Source organism: Capsicum annuum, chromosome 6 (genome assembly GCF_002878395.1).
Source record: "Capsicum annuum cultivar UCD-10X-F1 chromosome 6, UCD10Xv1.1, whole genome shotgun sequence".
NCBI lineage: Eukaryota > Viridiplantae > Streptophyta > Magnoliopsida > Solanales > Solanaceae > Capsicum > Capsicum annuum.
In genome coordinates this window covers 206,330,518-206,348,896 of record NC_061116.1, presented here as the reverse complement: position 1 = coordinate 206,348,896, position 18,379 = coordinate 206,330,518, and the positions used below count along the sequence as shown (strand labels likewise).

Sequence of the window (18,379 nt, the reverse complement as noted above, 5' to 3'; positions counted from 1 at the left end):
GTTACTGCATTCTAATTCGCTACTTAACCAAAAACAAAACAAGTTTGTTTTAGGAATAAAGTACTTGAATTTTATTCGATCTTGTACTCTATGTAGGCTTTTATGCATGAAGATAGTGTGTGTAATGTGTGTATATATATACATATATATAAAATTCATGTACTTTATATATATGTGTGTGTGTGAACATATGAAAATAAAAAGAAAACATGAAAAGAAATAACGGGAGCATTTCTTATGGGTATATATATATATATGAACATATGAAAATAAAAAGAAAACATGAAAAATAATAACAGAAGCATTTTCTTATCGATTAAACCGATAGACCAAACCGTTAAAGACCAAAATCGATAACCAATATCTTATTGGTTTGGTTATTTATTTAGCTTGTTGACCGAACTGATAATACTCAAAATCGAACCGAACCGAACCGACTGACGCACATCCGTAGGTAAACATGCAGGGATTTATGTAAGTTTTACTAATTTAAAAGCTTCTCTCCCATGGGCCAAAATTGATGATCGATTACGTATGCAACATTGCAGGAAAACATCTGCTGCTGGTCGAGTGCAATTCCCTTTTACTGAAAATACTCCTTCCAAGAGCCCAGAATTTCTCTAGCTGCAATGCTGCAGGAACTCCGAAGAACTAATTTGGGCCCTCTGCTTTACTTCGGTAAAGTGATTCTAGGCATTCTTTTGCTCTATGAACTTTTGATTGAAGATAAAAACTTCCATTTTTAGCATTACTCTCGAACAAATTGTTATACTTCTGCAAAAACAGATGAAGAAATAAATTTAAACGATTTCAAGTGTCACTTCAATGCATTAAAACTTGGGGAAAACAACCGCGGAAAAATACCAAAGACAAACCTGCACCACTTCTTCCCACGACGTATTCTCTGCAACCCCAAGAACTTGCCTAGCCTCAGACTCTGTCATAGCTTTACTTGCTCTTCTAATGTTTTGTACTGCTTCTTGAGCGACACCATTTTTTGACGCATCTACAAATAACCAAGCATGGTTTGATTATCAACCCAAGCAAGGTTGCAAGGAGTACAGATGCCAAGCTTCAAGTGCATTAACTAATGGAATATTAATCTATCACATATTCTATCTCTTACTTTGGAATCTAGGGATATTGTTACTTGAAGAACCATTGTTTTCCAATCTAGGAGCACTGTAACTTGAAGGAACAACATTACATGACAAAGATTTACATTTACACTCCTCCTCAAGTAAATCTGTGAGCCAACCCCCCAACCCCTCTCCACACACACAAAACAAAGAGTAAGACGCCACCACTAGTTAAAAAGCCAAATTTGCTATTGGAAAGAGAGAATTACAGAGGGATATGTCAATGAAAACTTACTTGTGAGAGCTTGGCGATATGCCTGCGCAAAGGCCCTTACCATTACTCCCGCACTTATGACAACTAAGTTTGCAAGGAGTCTCGCAGCCTGCAATTAAGAGTCATGGAAGGCGTTTAAGGAACAAGCACCTTTTTGCGAAAAATTGATACTCTAAATATTGCATTAGTAAACCACGAATGGAGACATGTAGGAAAAATCAATGGCAGTGTAGACTCTAGACTAGTTTCGGTGGGAGTCCACTTCTGAAAAGAAACACTAAAAGTTGAAACCTAGGTCACTTTCTGGAAGATTTTGCAGGCTAAAAAGGAACTTGGAAAAGCAGCTGAGGCTATCTTTTAGAACTCCAATTATATGGGATGCTTAAAGAAGATATGTTATAGTTTAAAAAAACTATGGCATGCATATTTTTATTAGCATGAACCATTCAATGCATGCATCTTCTACTGAAACATGACAGTAATTTCTTTTATCATGCTTCACCTCAAACAATTTCTGCCTCAAGTCCAAATTCAGCATATCCTTCTACAATCTAGGGTCAAGCTCTTTTTTTTTTTTGGTTTGGGGGTGGGAGGGTGGGCGGTGGGGGTGAGGGTGCTGCTGCTGATAGGACGGAAACGAATTTTAATATGTCACTTACTTCAATGTTCGTTTCCGTAGGCTCGCATCATACTAAAAATATAGAGCGAGTCCATACAACAATAACAACACAAAAAATCCAAAAGTTGGACTCTGCTCACTCTATCTGTATAAATCCTCTATATCTATTCTGTCTGTTTGGGGTTATATCATTCCAACACTCACTAAATTGTCTTTTAAGATAAATAAGGAATACTCTATAACAAGACATTCTCTGCATCTCACACATATCCCTACAGTAACATACCAATTGCTTTCCAAACTAAAAACAATTCAAACAAACATTTAATTCAATGCAGAGGTACCAACAACCACAAAACCTTAATCCCGTTTAGTTAGTATTGCACCGTCACTTACTGTGTCTAAAACTACATGAAATTTGAGAGACTCTAGATCTCTTGAGAGTACACCCTTTTACGCGATTTTCAGAGATTCCTTTCCCATCCCTCATCTGCATCAATTTCCATCTCAATTATTTTCTTACAAGTTCTAATTTTTATTCTGCTGGCTTTCTGCCTCAAGAAGCTTACAAAAGATTGTGTGAAGTCATCTGGCACCACAAATGGCCAAAAGTTTTCTCTCCCCACCAGCATCAACAACAAAAATCAATATATGACAGCTACTACCATATGTATTTTTTTATATTTTTTTTCTAAAGGGTTCTCTCACTTTGAAAACGCACCCTAAGTCCCTAACTACGGACCCGTTTGGCCTTAGAAAGTATTCACTATATTTGGGAATATGTTTTCACTTTATTCCGGAATACTTGTTTGGCCACAAATACAACTAGATTTATTTTTGGAATTTGGAAAACAACTCAAGAGGTGTTTTCAGTGTTTCTGGTTTCACTTTTGAAACTTTAAATTTTATTTTTTTCAAAAAATTCTAAATTTTGTATTTTCATAAAATTAAAAAAAATTATTCACTTTTTATATTTTTTAAAAAAATACATTTAAATTCTAAATATTAACTCCAAAATACTAAGGCCAACCACAACTCCAACTCTATTTTCAACTTCAAAAATTTCAAATAAAGTGAATTTTTTTTTGGTTTTCATGGTCAAACACCTACTAAATAATATGGAGCTCTTATAAAAGAATGTTCCCCTCCGCATCCCCTATTGTCTCCATTGAAAATTACGTAAGTTACTGCTGATTTGAATATAAACAGATTGGTTGTCAGGAGTGTCTACTTTACTTAAATTTGAATTTCCACTAAACTTTGAAAGTTTTGTGCTTTAAGTTAGCTTTTAAAGACCTCTTATGCTTAATAAAATTATTGAGAGACATTTTCAATCAATTCTTTCAACCCATTTTGCAATACCATATTTTAAAAAACCTACATTCTCCATCCATATGTGAATATAATGTGTTTCTAGAATCCAATATCGGGGCTTGTTTTCAAAGATTACAGGTCAAAACTTACGGGTCTCATATAGATTCTAATAATAAAAGAGGAGAGGAGTGTCTATCTTTTTTTTTTTGTGTGTGTGTGTGTGCAGTGTGTGGGGGCCGGGGGGGTGCAAAAGTGAGATGAGAGAAGGAAGAGTAGTACTCCTAGTTCTTCTTTCGCCATTCTATTAAAAAACAGCAGACACAATAAATAGGCTTATGTATGTACAAAATAAATTCAAATTCATTTCCAAAGAAAACTTTTTGGGTTTTGAATTACCATTCTCTGGAAGGAAGTGGAAAACACATATAGGTAGTACATCAAATTGCCAGCTTCAATATTATAAAAAGAAGAACTCACTTCACATGGGAGATTTTAAACAAACTATCAATAGAAGTCAAACAAGTGTTCAGGAAAAAAGATAAAGCGAATTAGACACGATGAGCTGAAGGAAAATATTGGAGGGAAGTTTGACATTGTACTTACCATTACGGAAATCAGGAATATAATTACCCAATCTGGTGTAGCAGCACTAGTAAAACCTGAATAAAGTAACCTACAATAAGACCAAGCATCTTTAAATCTCCGTGGGAAAAATTAAATATAGGATGCAAACAGGAAAATCTGTTGATATCTACATTTAAAGAGGTTAAAAGCATGAACTTTGATATACATGCTGCTACAACTTCCATAGTCGCAATATACATGTACTCGCCAAAACATATAAAAGAAACTTTTTTTTAAATGTCTACCGAGAAAGAAAACTAGAATAACACGCTGGATACAGTTCCAAGTAGGCAATTTCACATTTTTGCTACCTAAGTTTTTAGAAACCATACCTTTTTGTCCTATTTTTCTTTTCTAATTATAATATACTTGAGATTTGATGTCAACTGATTAGTTGTATTTGCAATTAAGGGAATAATCTTGATATGCTTGTCAGATAGAGTCAAATCAAAATCTATCCTAAGATCCCAAATTAGACCAATGGAATTCCCTATGAAAGTTACATCTTTGACTAATATACACGGGTTTCAGAGAGGATTTTTTCCTCAAGCCACGAGGAATCGATTTAGCAGTCCATAACAGGTAGATTTAGGAGTGACTGGCAGTGAATGCCCGGTTGCAAAGGTGCGAAGCAGACTCGGTTTGACTTCACTTGAGTTTGGTTTCCCCGGAAATGATGGAATAAGCTTTTCTTCCTCTTAGCGACTATGAGCTCATAGGCAGGATACAGGATACAGTTCTCACAAGGCAAAATCACATTTTTGCTACCTATTTTAGAGACAATACCTTTTTGTCCTGATTTTCTTTCCTATTATAACATACTCGAGATTCGACGTCATTTGATGTGTTGTTTTTACAATTAAATGTATAAACAAGCAAAAAGGGCCTTAAAAGTTAAAACCAAAAAAAAGCTAACAGCCTCAAGAGGCATGAATTTTTCCCATCGAAAAGATATCACCATTTTAACAAGATGTAAATGTTAAAATTAGGCATTCACCGCACAAAAGAATGGCCAGTACCTCAAACTAGGTACACCAAAGGTGCAGTTTTTTGACTTGCCTAAAATAATGGGAAAAATAATAACACGAATACAAATTAACAAAAGAAACAACATAGAAAAAGTATCAAATCAATATACCTACTTTCTTCATTCAGAATCAAACTAGAACTACATACTGGCAGGCAGCTAAATTTCTATCGTTTATCCAACAATTCATTAAGTACTTCATGGTGGCAACTAGAAACTTCGTTTTCTACCGACTTTCACCAACATAAAGCTAGATGACAGATACACAGGTGTCATGTATCCGGTTGAATTAACCGAGGTGCGCGTAAGTTGGTCCAGACACCACGGTTATTCAAAAAAAGATTTACAGAAGCGAAAAATCATTACATAACAAGAATCAGAATGAATCGTTACACCAAACTTGTTCCAGCAAAAAAATAGAATTACAGTAAGGAGAGAATTTAAAAAAAAAAAAAAAAGGTAAAACCTGCGTTCAGGCGACGGTGAATTTAGGGCTGCCGGGGAAGGTTGGGATGAACAGGAGAAGTAGAAAAGAAAACGCTACAAAATGGTGGCTTGTCAACAAAGCCAGCCTTCAGATTTCGGAGACGGAGCCGTATAGTGAGTGACTATTGGTCGTTGATGGATCAGTAATAATGGACGAAATCCATAAAAGTATTACATGAAGCCCAATAGCTCTCAATAAGGCCCAATTTCCTACTTGGACACTCATTTAATCTCTTTTCTATCCTTTTTTGTAAAAGAAAAAAAAAAGTTATAGGTAAATATAATATATGAAAATTATCTTGTATTTATACCAATGTGAATTCAAATGATAGTTCTAACAATTTAATTATTCGCATAATACATAAATGTGCTCTCTAATTTAGCTTTAACTTTTATTCATGTCCTTCAATTTTGGATGTGCGCATCTAAGTACTTAAACTTGTATAAAGTTGAATAACTAGACACGTGTTCTATGTGACATTCTACTTGGTAAATTCGTGTCCTATGTGTATTATGTTACATAGGACGTGTGTATCTACTTGTTCAACTTGATACAAATTTGAGTGTCTACTTGTGCAAATTTAAAGTTGGAAGTCATATGAGTTGAAGTACTTATTATGCCTTAGTTATTTCATAACCCTTCTTTTTAATAATGTGAATATTATCCATGACTAACAAAAAAACAGCAAATAAACCTAAGAGCATTTTACCTTCCTATCCTTGAGTACTGGAAGGTGATGACCTAAATCAAGAAAGCTACATACACTACATCTAGCTAGCCTTTTATATAGACAAGGAATACTCTATCTAGCTACCAACTCGTGTTTAATATGTGTGGCAACACTTTTCTTCGATCTCATCTTCAAAATAACTTCAATTTCTGATTTTAAAATGAATTTTGAGAATTTTTTTATCGGTAAAGCTTAAATATAATTTTTCTTCAATTTAGACCTCGTTTTTAACTCGGGCCTTCCTTGTATATTCTTGTGTCCCAGAGTGATCAAGTCTTGAACCTTTAGTTGTTGACCTCCAAAGAAGTCATCAAAAGTCACCTCATACTTTTCTTAGTTTTGTTTAACTCTTAGTGTGTCAAGGATCAACTTTAAAAATGTCTAACTTTTGATACGAGTAGAATTTTCCAGCTCTAGACCCACCAAATTGTAAATACTTAAATCAAATTTCCAACGATACTAATTTTACCTTAATCTGATACCCAGATGAGAAATTATGACACTTTTAGTGAAAAACAGTAGTGCACTGCAATTTGACCGCGTCGTGGTGATGACCAAATTCACGCCCCTTTCTGAATAGACTGGATTCCAACCAGTAACCCCAGTTGGAAGGATATCAGTACCATGCCATGGATAAAGACAACTGTGAGTTAAACTCTGTATGTATATTTTATCCCTTGAATATAAGGGTGTTAACCGGATTGGTGGGTTGGGCCGGGCTGGTTTGGGGTTAAGTGGACTGGGCTGGTTTGGGGTTAAGTGGACCGGGCCGGGTCCGGATTCAACAGTAAAAAAATTAAAAACAACCCTGACCCGACCCACTTAACTCAACTTAGTTAAACCCACCTAAACCTAGTCAAACCGGATTAAAAAATCAGTCAAACCTGTTTAAAAAAAAAATCAATATACACTATATACACTACAATTATATACACTATATACACTCCAATATACACTATATATTTTTTAAGAAATATATACACAATTACGCATATATACGTACCATTCAATATATACGACTATGCATACTACTTTAAATAAAACATATACTACAATAGTGCAATATATATATACACTACAATATATATATAGTTGTATACTAATTTATAAAACATATACGCATGTATACGTTAAACATATACTACTTTAGAAGATATATACACATATATACGCACCATTCAATATATTATATATGTACTACTTTAAATAAAACATATACTACAATATATATATATATATTTATATACTAATTTATAAAATATATACGCATGTATACATTAAATATATATGTCTATAGAAGATATATACACATATATACGCACCATTCAATATATATGTACTACTTTAAATAAAACATATATTACAATATATATATATATATATATAGTTATAGTTATAGTTATAGTTATAGTTATAGTTATAGTTATATACTAGTTTATAAAACATATACACATGTATACGTTAAATATATACGTCTATAGAAGATATATACACATATATACATACCATTCAATATATATGTACTACTTTAAATAAAACATATACTACAACATATATATACTACAAGTCTACAATATATATATATATATATATATATATATATATATATAGTTATGTACTAATTTATAAAACATATACACATATATATGTTAAATATATACGTCTATAGAAGATATATACACGTATATACACACCATTCAATGCATATGTACTACTTTAAATATAAAATATACTACAATATATATACATTACAATATATATATATATATATATATAGAGAGAGAGAGAGAGTTATGTACTAATTTATACAATATACACATGTATGCGTTAAATATACACGTCTATAGAAGATATATACACATCATTCAATATATATGTACTACTTTAATTAAAACATATACTACAATTTATATATAGTTATATACTAATTTATATAACATATACAAATGTATACATTAAATATATACGTCTATAGAAGATATATACACATATATACTACAATATATATAGTTATATACTAATTTATAAAACATATACACATGTATACATTAAATATACACATCTATAGAAGATATATACACAAATATAAGCACCATTCAATATATATGTACTACTTTAAGTAAAATATATACTACAATACATGTATTTACTACAATATATATAGTTATATACTAATTTATAAAACACATACACACGTATACGTTAAAGATATACTACTTTAGAAGATATGTACACACATATACGTACCATTCAATATATGTACTACTCTAAATAAAATATACTACAATATATATACACTTCAGTATATACACACACACTATATATATAGTTATATACTAATTTAGAAAACATATACACATGTATGCGTTAAATATATACGTCTATAGAATATATATACACGTATATACGTACCATTCAATATACATGTACTACTTTAAATACAATATACTAGAATGTATAATTATACATATAGTTATATATTAATTTATAAAATATATACACATGTATACGTTAAATATATACGTCTATAGAAGATATATATATACACATATATAAATTAATAATATTTGATAGTAAATTAATAATATATTAAAACTAAGTTATAATTAAATCTATTTTAAAAAAAAAGAAGGGCCGGGGCGGTTAACCGCGCGGGCCCTAATCGGGCCTGGTCCGGGCCGGTTAATCAGGTCCAAATCAATAAAAAACCCAGCCCAGAACTTGGTACCCTAAAACCCTAGAACTTATTGGGCCATACATAACTGCTAGTGAACGCATAACCATGCTGGATATGCATATTATAAATACATACTGCTGGAAACATATGTAACTTTCAGTGAACACATAAACATGTTGCATATGTATATTATATATAAATACATGCAGCTAGAAACATTTGTAACTGCCACCGAACACATGAACATACTAGATATGTATATTTTAAATACATACAGCTGAAAACATATGGTCAGTGAACATATAAACAAAGTGCATATGTATATTATAAATACATACTTCTGGAAACAAATATAAGTTTAAATAGTAGTTATCCTCGACTAAAATTCAAAATTAACGTATAATAATTATAGCTCAATTTTCAAATGACATAAACAATGATAACTTTGAATTTGAAAAAAAAATCGCTTAGAATATTTTTTTCAAAAATTGATAAAATTTAAAATACGATTTCAATTTTTGAACTCCATGACTGTTACACAATTTTGTTATACAATTTTCAGATTTTTTCGCAATTATATTTTTTGAAAATAACAAATCAAATCTAGTTTGTTTATCGTTTCCAGAAATTTTCGCAATTGAATAAATATGATCTTAAAGTTTGTTTATCCATATTTGTAATTGTCGCGTTGTTTATTCAATTGTTCTTCGTAAAATACAGACGTTCATCAACGATATTTCAATCACTCAATTTTTTTTTTTTGAATATACTTTTAAAATTTAAAATTTAACATATAAAAATTTTAACTTATGTCGCTATAAATACACAACGACAAATAAAACTGTGAATTTGATAAAAAAAACATCGCTGACAAAATTTTAAACCAGAAAATTCAAAATACGCAACAAAAAATTGAACTTTATGAATGTTGAGCAAACTTGTTATTATATTTCTACAAATTTTCGCAATTACAAGAAAAAAAGTAATCTCAATATTTGTTTATCCATACCTGTAAATGACGTGATTTTTTTTTTCAATTATATTTCGTCAATTTCAGAAATGTTGCCTAATGATATTAGAATCACCCAATTTTATTTTTTTTTAATTTGATTTTGAGTTGCTGTTTGTAGAAAAGGTTTTTTGAATTAAATTGATGTATTTTAATGGTTAAGGTAAAATTAAAAGAGTCATAAAAGGTGACTATAAATAAGGAACAATTTCATTCCTTATTAGAGTTAAATAAAGAACGAATACTCTATTTATATGCATATTTTTATAGTAACCTTTCGCTGAAATATAAAACACATATTATTATTTTTTATAATTTTAAAATTATTACTATAAAAATTATAAGTAAAACTCTACGGTTGCTATTTCTGAAATAATCCCTACTTGAATAGCTTCCAATTGCGAGTGCATATGACCGACTGACCACTCGTCCAATAATGCAAACGTGGCCAATTATTTTGGAATAGGTCAGCATGTGTCATTTTACCTAAATTAAAAGCATGGGCCTCTTGAGAGCATCCGTACGGACCATTTACTCTCGCGGCCCAATCATCGTCAACACCAGTAGTGGCACTCTTGAAACGTTCTTCAATGGAGAAAATTGCAGTATCAAAATGAACTTTTGCCTATGGAAAAATAACGAGGAAAGCGAAAGGATGTTCAGGATTGCCAGCGGTCGTAGAAGGGTTCATTATTATTGTTACTTCTCTTCTTCCTTGTTTTCACAGTGTCCTCACAACCTCAGCGCTAGCTTTAGCACAGGGCTACACCTCTCATTATCTCCAACAGAATCTCATTATTCACAAGGTTCAATAACTTTCTTACACTCACTCCGTGTCAATTTGTTTGTCTAAATTTCCTTTTTAGTCCATTTTTTTAAAAAGCTCATCTTTTCATTTTTGGCCGACTTTTAATTTGATATATATATATATATATATATATATATATATTTTAAAGGGAAAGGGATCAAATTTACGTTTCTACTCAAAAAGAAAAAAAATAGGTTAAATATATAGTTCGTCATACTTTGTGCTAAATTTACCCTTGCTATTATACTTTTTCGGCCAAATTTACCCCTCGGTGTCAATTATATCAAATTGATAAAGAGCATATTTAGCCAATTTCCAAAGTAGAGAGGACTAAATTTGACAAACAGAAGATTCAAAAGTTTATCTATTTTCTTTTCTGACTTTCTAATAGTCTAATCACTATATACACTAGCAAAAATTGTTTCTTTGCATGTTTCATGAATAATAAGATACATTGAATTGCCTGTTGTTTAGGCTGATTGTCAACCTACTGTAACATACATACATATCTATTCCAAGCTAGTTGGGTTTAGTGATACACTACTGAAATGATACTACGATTTAGGAAGGAATTGGAGTAGCCTAAAGGGCAAATTAGGAAGAATTGCTCTGGAACCGCTTATCCAGAACTCAATTGAGTTGTTATGGAAAGAGAAAAGAGAGAAACTTGCTTATTGATTTTGAGTCAATGTTCTGATGATTACAACCATTCCATACTACAACTATTTAATGAGGAAAAAGAGGAAAAGAGTGAAACAGGGGTTCCAAGAGTTAGTTATAACTAACTCTAGTAGTAACCGACCTTAATAGACCCTAACAGTCTTAACAACTATTTGGACCACGTGCAACTCACGTGGCTAACTGATTTTAGCAACTAATTACAAATCTAAGTCTGAAACTGGAAATACCACTCAATTATGGAAAATCATTACAAATGAATCATATCAAATATCCCCCTCTTCAAATCATCCTTGTCCTCAAGGATCCAGGTGGGGATACTCGGCTCTGACAAAGTCCAAATCCTCCCAGGTGCTATCCTCATCAGCTGCATTCATCCATTTGATGAGAACCTGTGTAATGGCTTGACCATTGTGGGAGCTAAATGTCTATCAAGAATAGCCTCAGGAACTCGCAAAACAGGACCCGAGTTAGTTTGCACCACATGCAATGTAACAGAGGCAGTGTTGGAACCTAATTTCTTCTTCAACTGGGAAATGTGAAAAGTGGGGTGGATTTTTGAGGTTGCAGGGAGATTGATTGTGTAAGCAACAATGCCAACTCTGGCCGCAATTTGAAAAGGACCAAAGTATTTGGCTGAGAGTTTCTGAAAACCATGATCTCTGAGAGAGTTTTGTCTGTAGGGTTGTAATTTTACAAACACCCAATCCCCGATGGAGTAGTTCCTGTCAGTCCTTTTACCATCAGCAATAGTCTTCATCCTAGATTGAGCTTTAGACAAATTTGCTTTGAGGACTCGCATGGTAGCTTCCCTAGACTGCAAACTTCTATCAGCTGCATCAATGTGAGAGTCCAAAGCCATGTAAGGCAATAGAGGAGGAGGTTTCTGTCCATAGACCACCTCATAAGGTGTCAGCTTCAGTGCTGAGTGGAAAGAGGTGTTATACCACCATTCTGCCAGGGGAAGCCAATGAGGCCAAGCTTTGGGTCGTTCAAAGGTCATGCACCGGAGGTCGCATTCCAAACATCTATTGACAATTTCAGTTTGCCCATCTGTTTGGAGGTGGTAAGCTGTGGAAGTCAAAAGTGATACCTTTTGTAGTTTAAAGAGTTCCTGCCAAAATTTGCTTGAAAATACTGGATCCCTATCAAAAACAATTGACCTGGGCATGCCATGAAGTTTAAAAACTCCATCCATAAACAATTGAGCTACCTCCAATGCTGTATAAGGGTGCTTAAGAGACATAAAGTATGCGTCTTTGTTCAGCTGTCCACAACCACAAAGATAACAGCCTTGCCAGCAGCTCTTGGTAGGTCCTCTGTAAAATCCATTAAGATATCATGCCATACTCCGGTAGGAATAGGAAGGGGTTGCATCAAGCCAGGACAAGCCACAGTCTCACCCTTGCATTTTGACAGATCTTACAGTGCCTCACAAAAGTATACACATCTTGCTTCATTCTCTTCCGGTAGAGGTCTTGTCTCATTCTTTGTAAGGTAGCTTGAATACCTGAATGCCCCCTAATTGAGCTGGCATGATAAAAATCCAACAACTTGTTTCTAAGATCAGGATCATTACCAATCATCAACTTCCCTTTTCTGCTGAGAACACCAGATGAGTACGTATAATATGGTTTAGGAGCTCCTGTAGTCTGGATAGTCTAAATAAGTTTATGTAGATAGGGATCCTGAGTCCATGAGTGCTTAATTTGATCCAATAAAACAGAGTGCAAGCTTGAGATGCTGCAAGCTTGAGATGCTGCAAAGCTGGATCATTTCTTCCCTCCTAGATAATGCATCAGCCACAATATTCTCATTTCCCTTCCTGTAAATAATGGTATAATCATAACCAAGCAACTTGACCAACCATTTTTGTTGACAAGGGGTAGTGATTCTTTGTTCCAACAAGAACTTCAAGCGGTGATGATCAGTTTTCACTACAAAATGTCTACCAAGGAGATAAGGTCTCCACTTCTAAACATCACTTACTAATGCCAACAACTCCCTCTCATAAACAGACAATGCTTTGTTTTTGTCACACAATCCTTGGCTGAAAAATGCAATAGGCCGATTATCTTGAGCCAGTACTGCTCCAATACCTCCACCAGATGCATCTGTTTCTATCACAAATTCCCTTGAAAAATCGGGAAGAGCCAACACAGGGGCTGAAGTGATGGATATCTTTAGTGTTTCAAAAGCAGTGGTGGCAATGTAACTCCAATCAAAGCTTCCCTTTTTTAATAGATCATGCAAGGGTCTGACAATTACTCCATAATTCTTGATAAATCTCCGGTAGTAGCCGGCTAGACCTAGGAAACCCCCTCTAACTCTTAAGTGTACCAGGTTGTGGCCAATTCAAGACACACTCAACCTTCTGTTGATCCATTGCCTCCCCTAATTCATAAATCACATATCCCAAGTAATCTGTTTGTGTCACCCCAAAAGCACATTTGCTTTGCTTTGCTTTACAAAGAGAACACGAGATCTTAAGATCTGAATAGTTGTTTCAAGATGCATTAAGTGATCAGACCAGTTTGAGCTATATACCAAAATGTCGTCAAAGAACACTAAAATGAACTTCCTCAACTGATCATGAAAATCTGATTCATCAAACTTTGAAAAGTGGAAAGGGCATTTGTCAAACCAAAAGGCAACAACAACAACAACATATCTAGTATATTCTCACCAAGTGGGGTCTGGGGAGGGTAAGTGTACGCAGTCCATACCACTACCTCAAAAGTGAGATAGAAAGGTTGTTTCCGATAGACCCCCGGCTCAAAATTAAACAATCTAAGATAAGATAAGGAATAGTAATAGGACAAGATACAATTGAAATTAACATATTTTATACTACCAAAAGCAAGATACTCCAAGCATACACCAAAACATACATCATCCTAACTCAGACTAACCTTCTACCCTAATTCGCCTCCTCCACAACTTCCTATCCAGGATCAGGTCAAACCAAAAGGCATTACTAGAAATTCAAAGTAACCGTCATGAGTTCTAAATGCAGTTTTAGGAATATTAGGTTCAAACATTCTAATTTGATGGTACCTTGACCTTAGATCCAACTTGGAAAAGTATTTTGCTCCATGTAATTCATCCAGCAGCTCTTCAATCACAGGAATGGGAAACCTGTCCTTTACTCTATGATGATTTAGTTCCCTATAATCCACACACAGTCTCCATGAGCCATCTTTTTTCTTTACCATCACAATTGGTGAAGAATAAGGACTAGTGCTGCTCCTAATGACCCCACTGTTGAGCATCTCATTTACCATTTTCTCTATTTCATCTTTCTGAATAGTAGGGTACCTGTATGGCCTAATATTGACTGGAGTTGTGCCCTCTTTGAGTACAATCTTGTGGTCATGCAACCTAGAAGAGGCAATTCAGTAGGGACTTCAAACAAGTCATTGTAATTCTGAAGCACTACCAGCAGATCAGCTTCTTCATCTGCATTTTCAGAAATCTCCATAGAACATAAACTAGCTGCCGTTTCATCCACCATCACACCTAGAGATATCATACATAATTCAGAGGGTTGAGCCAACAATTTCTCCATACTACTATTTTGAATTATCTTAGTCTTTGTGGGTTGTATTCCCCTAAGGGAAATTTTATGTCCTTTGATGCTAAACTCCATTTTCAACTTTTTGAAATTCCACATAATGTCACCAAGGGATATTAACCACTGAATACCTAAAACCATGTTACATCCACCAATAGGCAGCACCAACATATCAGAATCAAATGTCCTACCCTGCATTTTCCAAGCAGTTTCCTGCAAACATAGTTACTTTGGATCTTCTTTCCATCAGCTACAAACACTCCAAAGGGTGAAATAGTTGTCAACATGCATCCCAACCTCCTAGCAGTGTTTAAATCTAAAAAATTATGAGTACTCCCGGTGTCCATCAACACATGAACAACCTTTCCTTTCACAGAAGCTTTCACTCTCATGGTCCTAAAGTCATGAATCCCATTCATCGCATGGACTGACACATGAGGCAAAATGGATCCATTTTCATCAGTTTCCAATTCCTAGCCTATCATAGTAAAAAATTCAGGGGGATCCACCATTAATTCTTTTGTTTCCTCAGAGTCATCCTCCCCTTCTTCTACTTCCATGAAAAATAACTCTCTTTTTCTTACAAACATGTCCAAATGAGTATTTCTCATCACAGTTAAAGCATAATCCCTTGCTCCTTCTTTCATCCATTTCTGCAGGGGTTAAAATTTTAGCATTTTTCAGATTTGGTTTGTATATACTGGTAGTTTGGGTTGGCTTGGATACCTGATTGGAAGGTTGTGAGGAAGAAAAAAAAGGGTTATTATAGCTGTTTTGGAACTTAGGATTGGTTCTAGTAGTCGGTAGAATAGCTGAACCAGTAAAGTTTACTTCTGGACTAACAAAGCTCGCTCTTGTATTTTAGCTAAACTCATTGCTTTAGCTAAAGTTCTTGGGCCTAACATCTTTACAGGAAGACCAATCTCTGGTTTTAACCCTCTTATAAAGCAACACAACAACAAGAACAACAACAAATCCAGTGTAATCCCACAAAGTGGGGTCTGGGGAGGGTAAGACGTACGCAGTCCATACCGCTACCTCCGAGGAAGTAGAGAGGCTGTTTCCGATAGACTCCCGGCTTAAGATAAAGGATAATGAACAAGAGAATGGATGACATAAAAGAAATAAGGAGTAAGAAATAATAACATAGAACACAGAGAAATATGAGAAATAAGGGCAACACGAAATAAGAAAATATGAACTAAGCAAATAAGGAATAGGGCACCCACCTAGTAGTATCATACACTTACAAACCAAAGACACCTATGTACACAGTCCTAGAATTACTAACCCGGCTACACAAGAACTCTCCTGACTGCTTGCTACAACCCACACACTCACACTAGCCTTCTACCCATATCCGCGACCTCCACACCTTCCTATCTAGAGTCATGTCCTCAGTAAGCTGTAGCTGCTCCATGTCATGTCTAATCACCTCCCTCCAGTATTTCTTCGGCCTACCTTTACGCCTCCTGAAGCCATTCAACGCTAGCCTCTCACACCTACGAACGGGGGTATCCGCGTCTCTCCTTATCACATGCCCAAACCATCTCAGCCTTCCTTCCCGCATCTTGTCCTCCACCGAAGCCACTCCCACCTTCTCCCAGATAATCTCATTCCTAACTCTGTCCCCTCTAGTAAGCCCACACATCCAACGCAACATTCTCATTTCCGCCCCCTTCAATGGATGTGGGAGTGCTTGACTAGCCAACACTCCGCTCCATACAACATGGCAGGACGGACTGCCACTCTATAGAATTTGCCTTTAAGCTTAAGTGGCACCTTCTTATCACACAACACTCCCGAGGCGAGCCTCCACTTCAACCAACCTGCTCCAATACGTTTGGCGACATCCTTATCTATCTCATCATTCCCCTGAATCATAGACCCAAGATACTTAAAACTATTCTTCTTACAAACCTCCTGGGAGTCCAACCTCACCACCACTTCGTCCTCCTGCCTCAAGTCACTAAACGTGCATTCCAAATACTTCGTCTTGGACCTACTTAACCTGAACCCCTTAAACTTAAGGGTTTGCCTCCAAACCTCCAATTTGCCATTCACGCCCCCCGCGTCTCATCAATCAGCACTACATTATCCGCAAATAATATACACCAAGGCACCTTGCCTTGAATACTCTGCGTCAACACGTCCATCACCAACGCAAATAGAAACGGACTAAGAGTTGATCCCTGATGCAACCCTGTCTCGACCGGAAAATGCTCTGAGTTACCTCCCGCCGTCCTCATCCTGGTCTTCCCTCCATCGTACATGTCCTTAATAGCTCTGATGTACGCCACCGAGACCCCTCTCACCTCCAAGCATCTCCAAAGAATCTCCCTCGGGACTTTATCATACGCCTTTTCCAGGTCGACGAACACCATGTGTAAGTCCCTCTTATAAAGCAACTGACCACATAATGTTCAAGTAATTATACTCTGGTTAGCAATTCATCAAACAGATCTATGTATTCTTGAACAGAGTTTACCTGACGTTGGTCTTTGAAATCCCCCATGGGGTCATTGAACAGCTCTGTTCCAAATCTCACAGACAAACAATTCACATATTCCGCCCATCGAGGCCATTCTCGGGACAATCTCTATTTCATATACGATTGATGCCATTGAAGAGCTTTGCCTTCAAGCTTGCAGGAAACCAACTTCACCTTGGATCCTTCCGGTGTTTCATCAACTTCAAAAAATTGCTCACATTTATAAAGCCAATCCTTCAAACCCTGACCATCAAACGTAGGAAATTCCACATGATAACCCCTTGTAGGTAGCTGGTAACCTCCATTTCTCTCCTGCGTCGGAGGCTTATTTTCTTCCAAATTCACAGGCCGATAGTTTCCCCCATTATTAGGGTTCCAATTCACACTTCCCCCAATGTTAGTGTTTTGATTCGCATTCCCGAGTAGCAATTGCTTAATCTCATCCATTGCTTGCGTGACTTTCCCATCCACAACATCACGCATTTCAGCCATGGAATTCACTATTCCCTCCCTCGATTCCTTCAAACTATCGACCTCGTTACGTAATTCTTGCATCCTCGTATTATGATCCCCCATCGAAAATCGGTCAGAGAATAGATGGCTCTGATACCACTGATACACTACTGAAATGATACTACGATTTAGGAAGGAATTGGAGTAGCCTAAAGAGCAAATTAGGAAGAATTGCTCTTGAACAGCTTATCCAGAACTCAATTGAGTTGTTATGGAAAGAGAAAAGAGAGAAACTTGCTTATTGATTTTGAGTCAACGTTCTGATGATTACAACCATTCCATACTACAACTATTTAATGAGGAAAAAGAGGAAAAGAGTGAAACAGGGGTTCCAAGAGTTAGTTATAACTAACTCTGGTAGTAACCGACCTTAACAGACCCTAACAGTCTTAACAGCTGCTCGGACCACGTGCAGCTCACGTGACTGGCTGATTTTAGCAACTAATTACAAATCTAAGTCTGAAACTGGAAATAC

The 18,379-nt window shown here is 35.4% G+C and overlaps 2 protein-coding genes across 9 annotated transcripts in view; one reads left to right on the top strand and one right to left on the bottom strand.

Moving 5' to 3' along the window:
• Positions 1–290: 290 nt before the first annotated feature.
• Positions 291–5,656, bottom strand: LOC107875982 (mitochondrial import inner membrane translocase subunit PAM16 like 2). 3 transcript variants are annotated; one of them, XM_016722911.2, is made up of 5 exons: positions 5,404–5,656; positions 3,890–3,959; positions 1,375–1,462; positions 876–1,006; positions 291–774 (listed from the first exon to the last, which is right to left on the bottom strand). In XM_016722911.2, exons 2-5 carry the CDS (start codon positions 3,890–3,892, stop codon positions 652–654), a joined length of 345 nt encoding a protein of 114 aa, XP_016578397.1. In that variant the 5' UTR covers positions 3,893–3,959; positions 5,404–5,656; the 3' UTR covers positions 291–651. The 3 variants fall into 3 exon arrangements, with proteins under 3 accessions (XP_016578397.1, XP_016578398.1, XP_047269795.1); XM_016722912.2 differs by having other exon boundaries at positions 3,890–3,945; positions 5,404–5,535; XM_047413839.1 differs by having other exon boundaries at positions 5,408–5,502.
• Positions 5,657–10,316: 4,660 nt separating this feature from the next.
• The window catches only part of LOC107875983 (pentatricopeptide repeat-containing protein At5g50990), a 15,903-nt gene continuing 7,840 nt past the window's right edge, over positions 10,317–18,379 (top strand). For all 6 annotated transcript variants that reach the window (XM_016722914.2, XM_016722913.2, XM_047413838.1 and 3 more), the window contains exon 1: positions 10,317–10,646. In XM_016722914.2, the coding sequence (XP_016578400.2) occupies positions 10,340–10,646 (307 nt within the window). In that variant the 5' untranslated portion in view covers positions 10,317–10,339. The remainder of the gene's footprint in view (positions 10,647–18,379) is intronic.

What these genes read in the sequence shown, in the direction of transcription:
- LOC107875982 (XM_016722911.2), bottom strand. An exon ending in ATATCGCCAAGCTCTCACAA is followed by an intron (nt 1,007 to 1,374) that starts GTAAGTTTTCAT and finishes GGTTATTTGTAG; the next exon opens with ATGCGTCAAAAAATGGTGTC. An exon ending in CGTGGGAAGAAGTGGTGCAG is followed by an intron (nt 775 to 875) that starts GTTTGTCTTTGG and finishes CTGTTTTTGCAG; the next exon opens with AAGTATAACAATTTGTTCGA.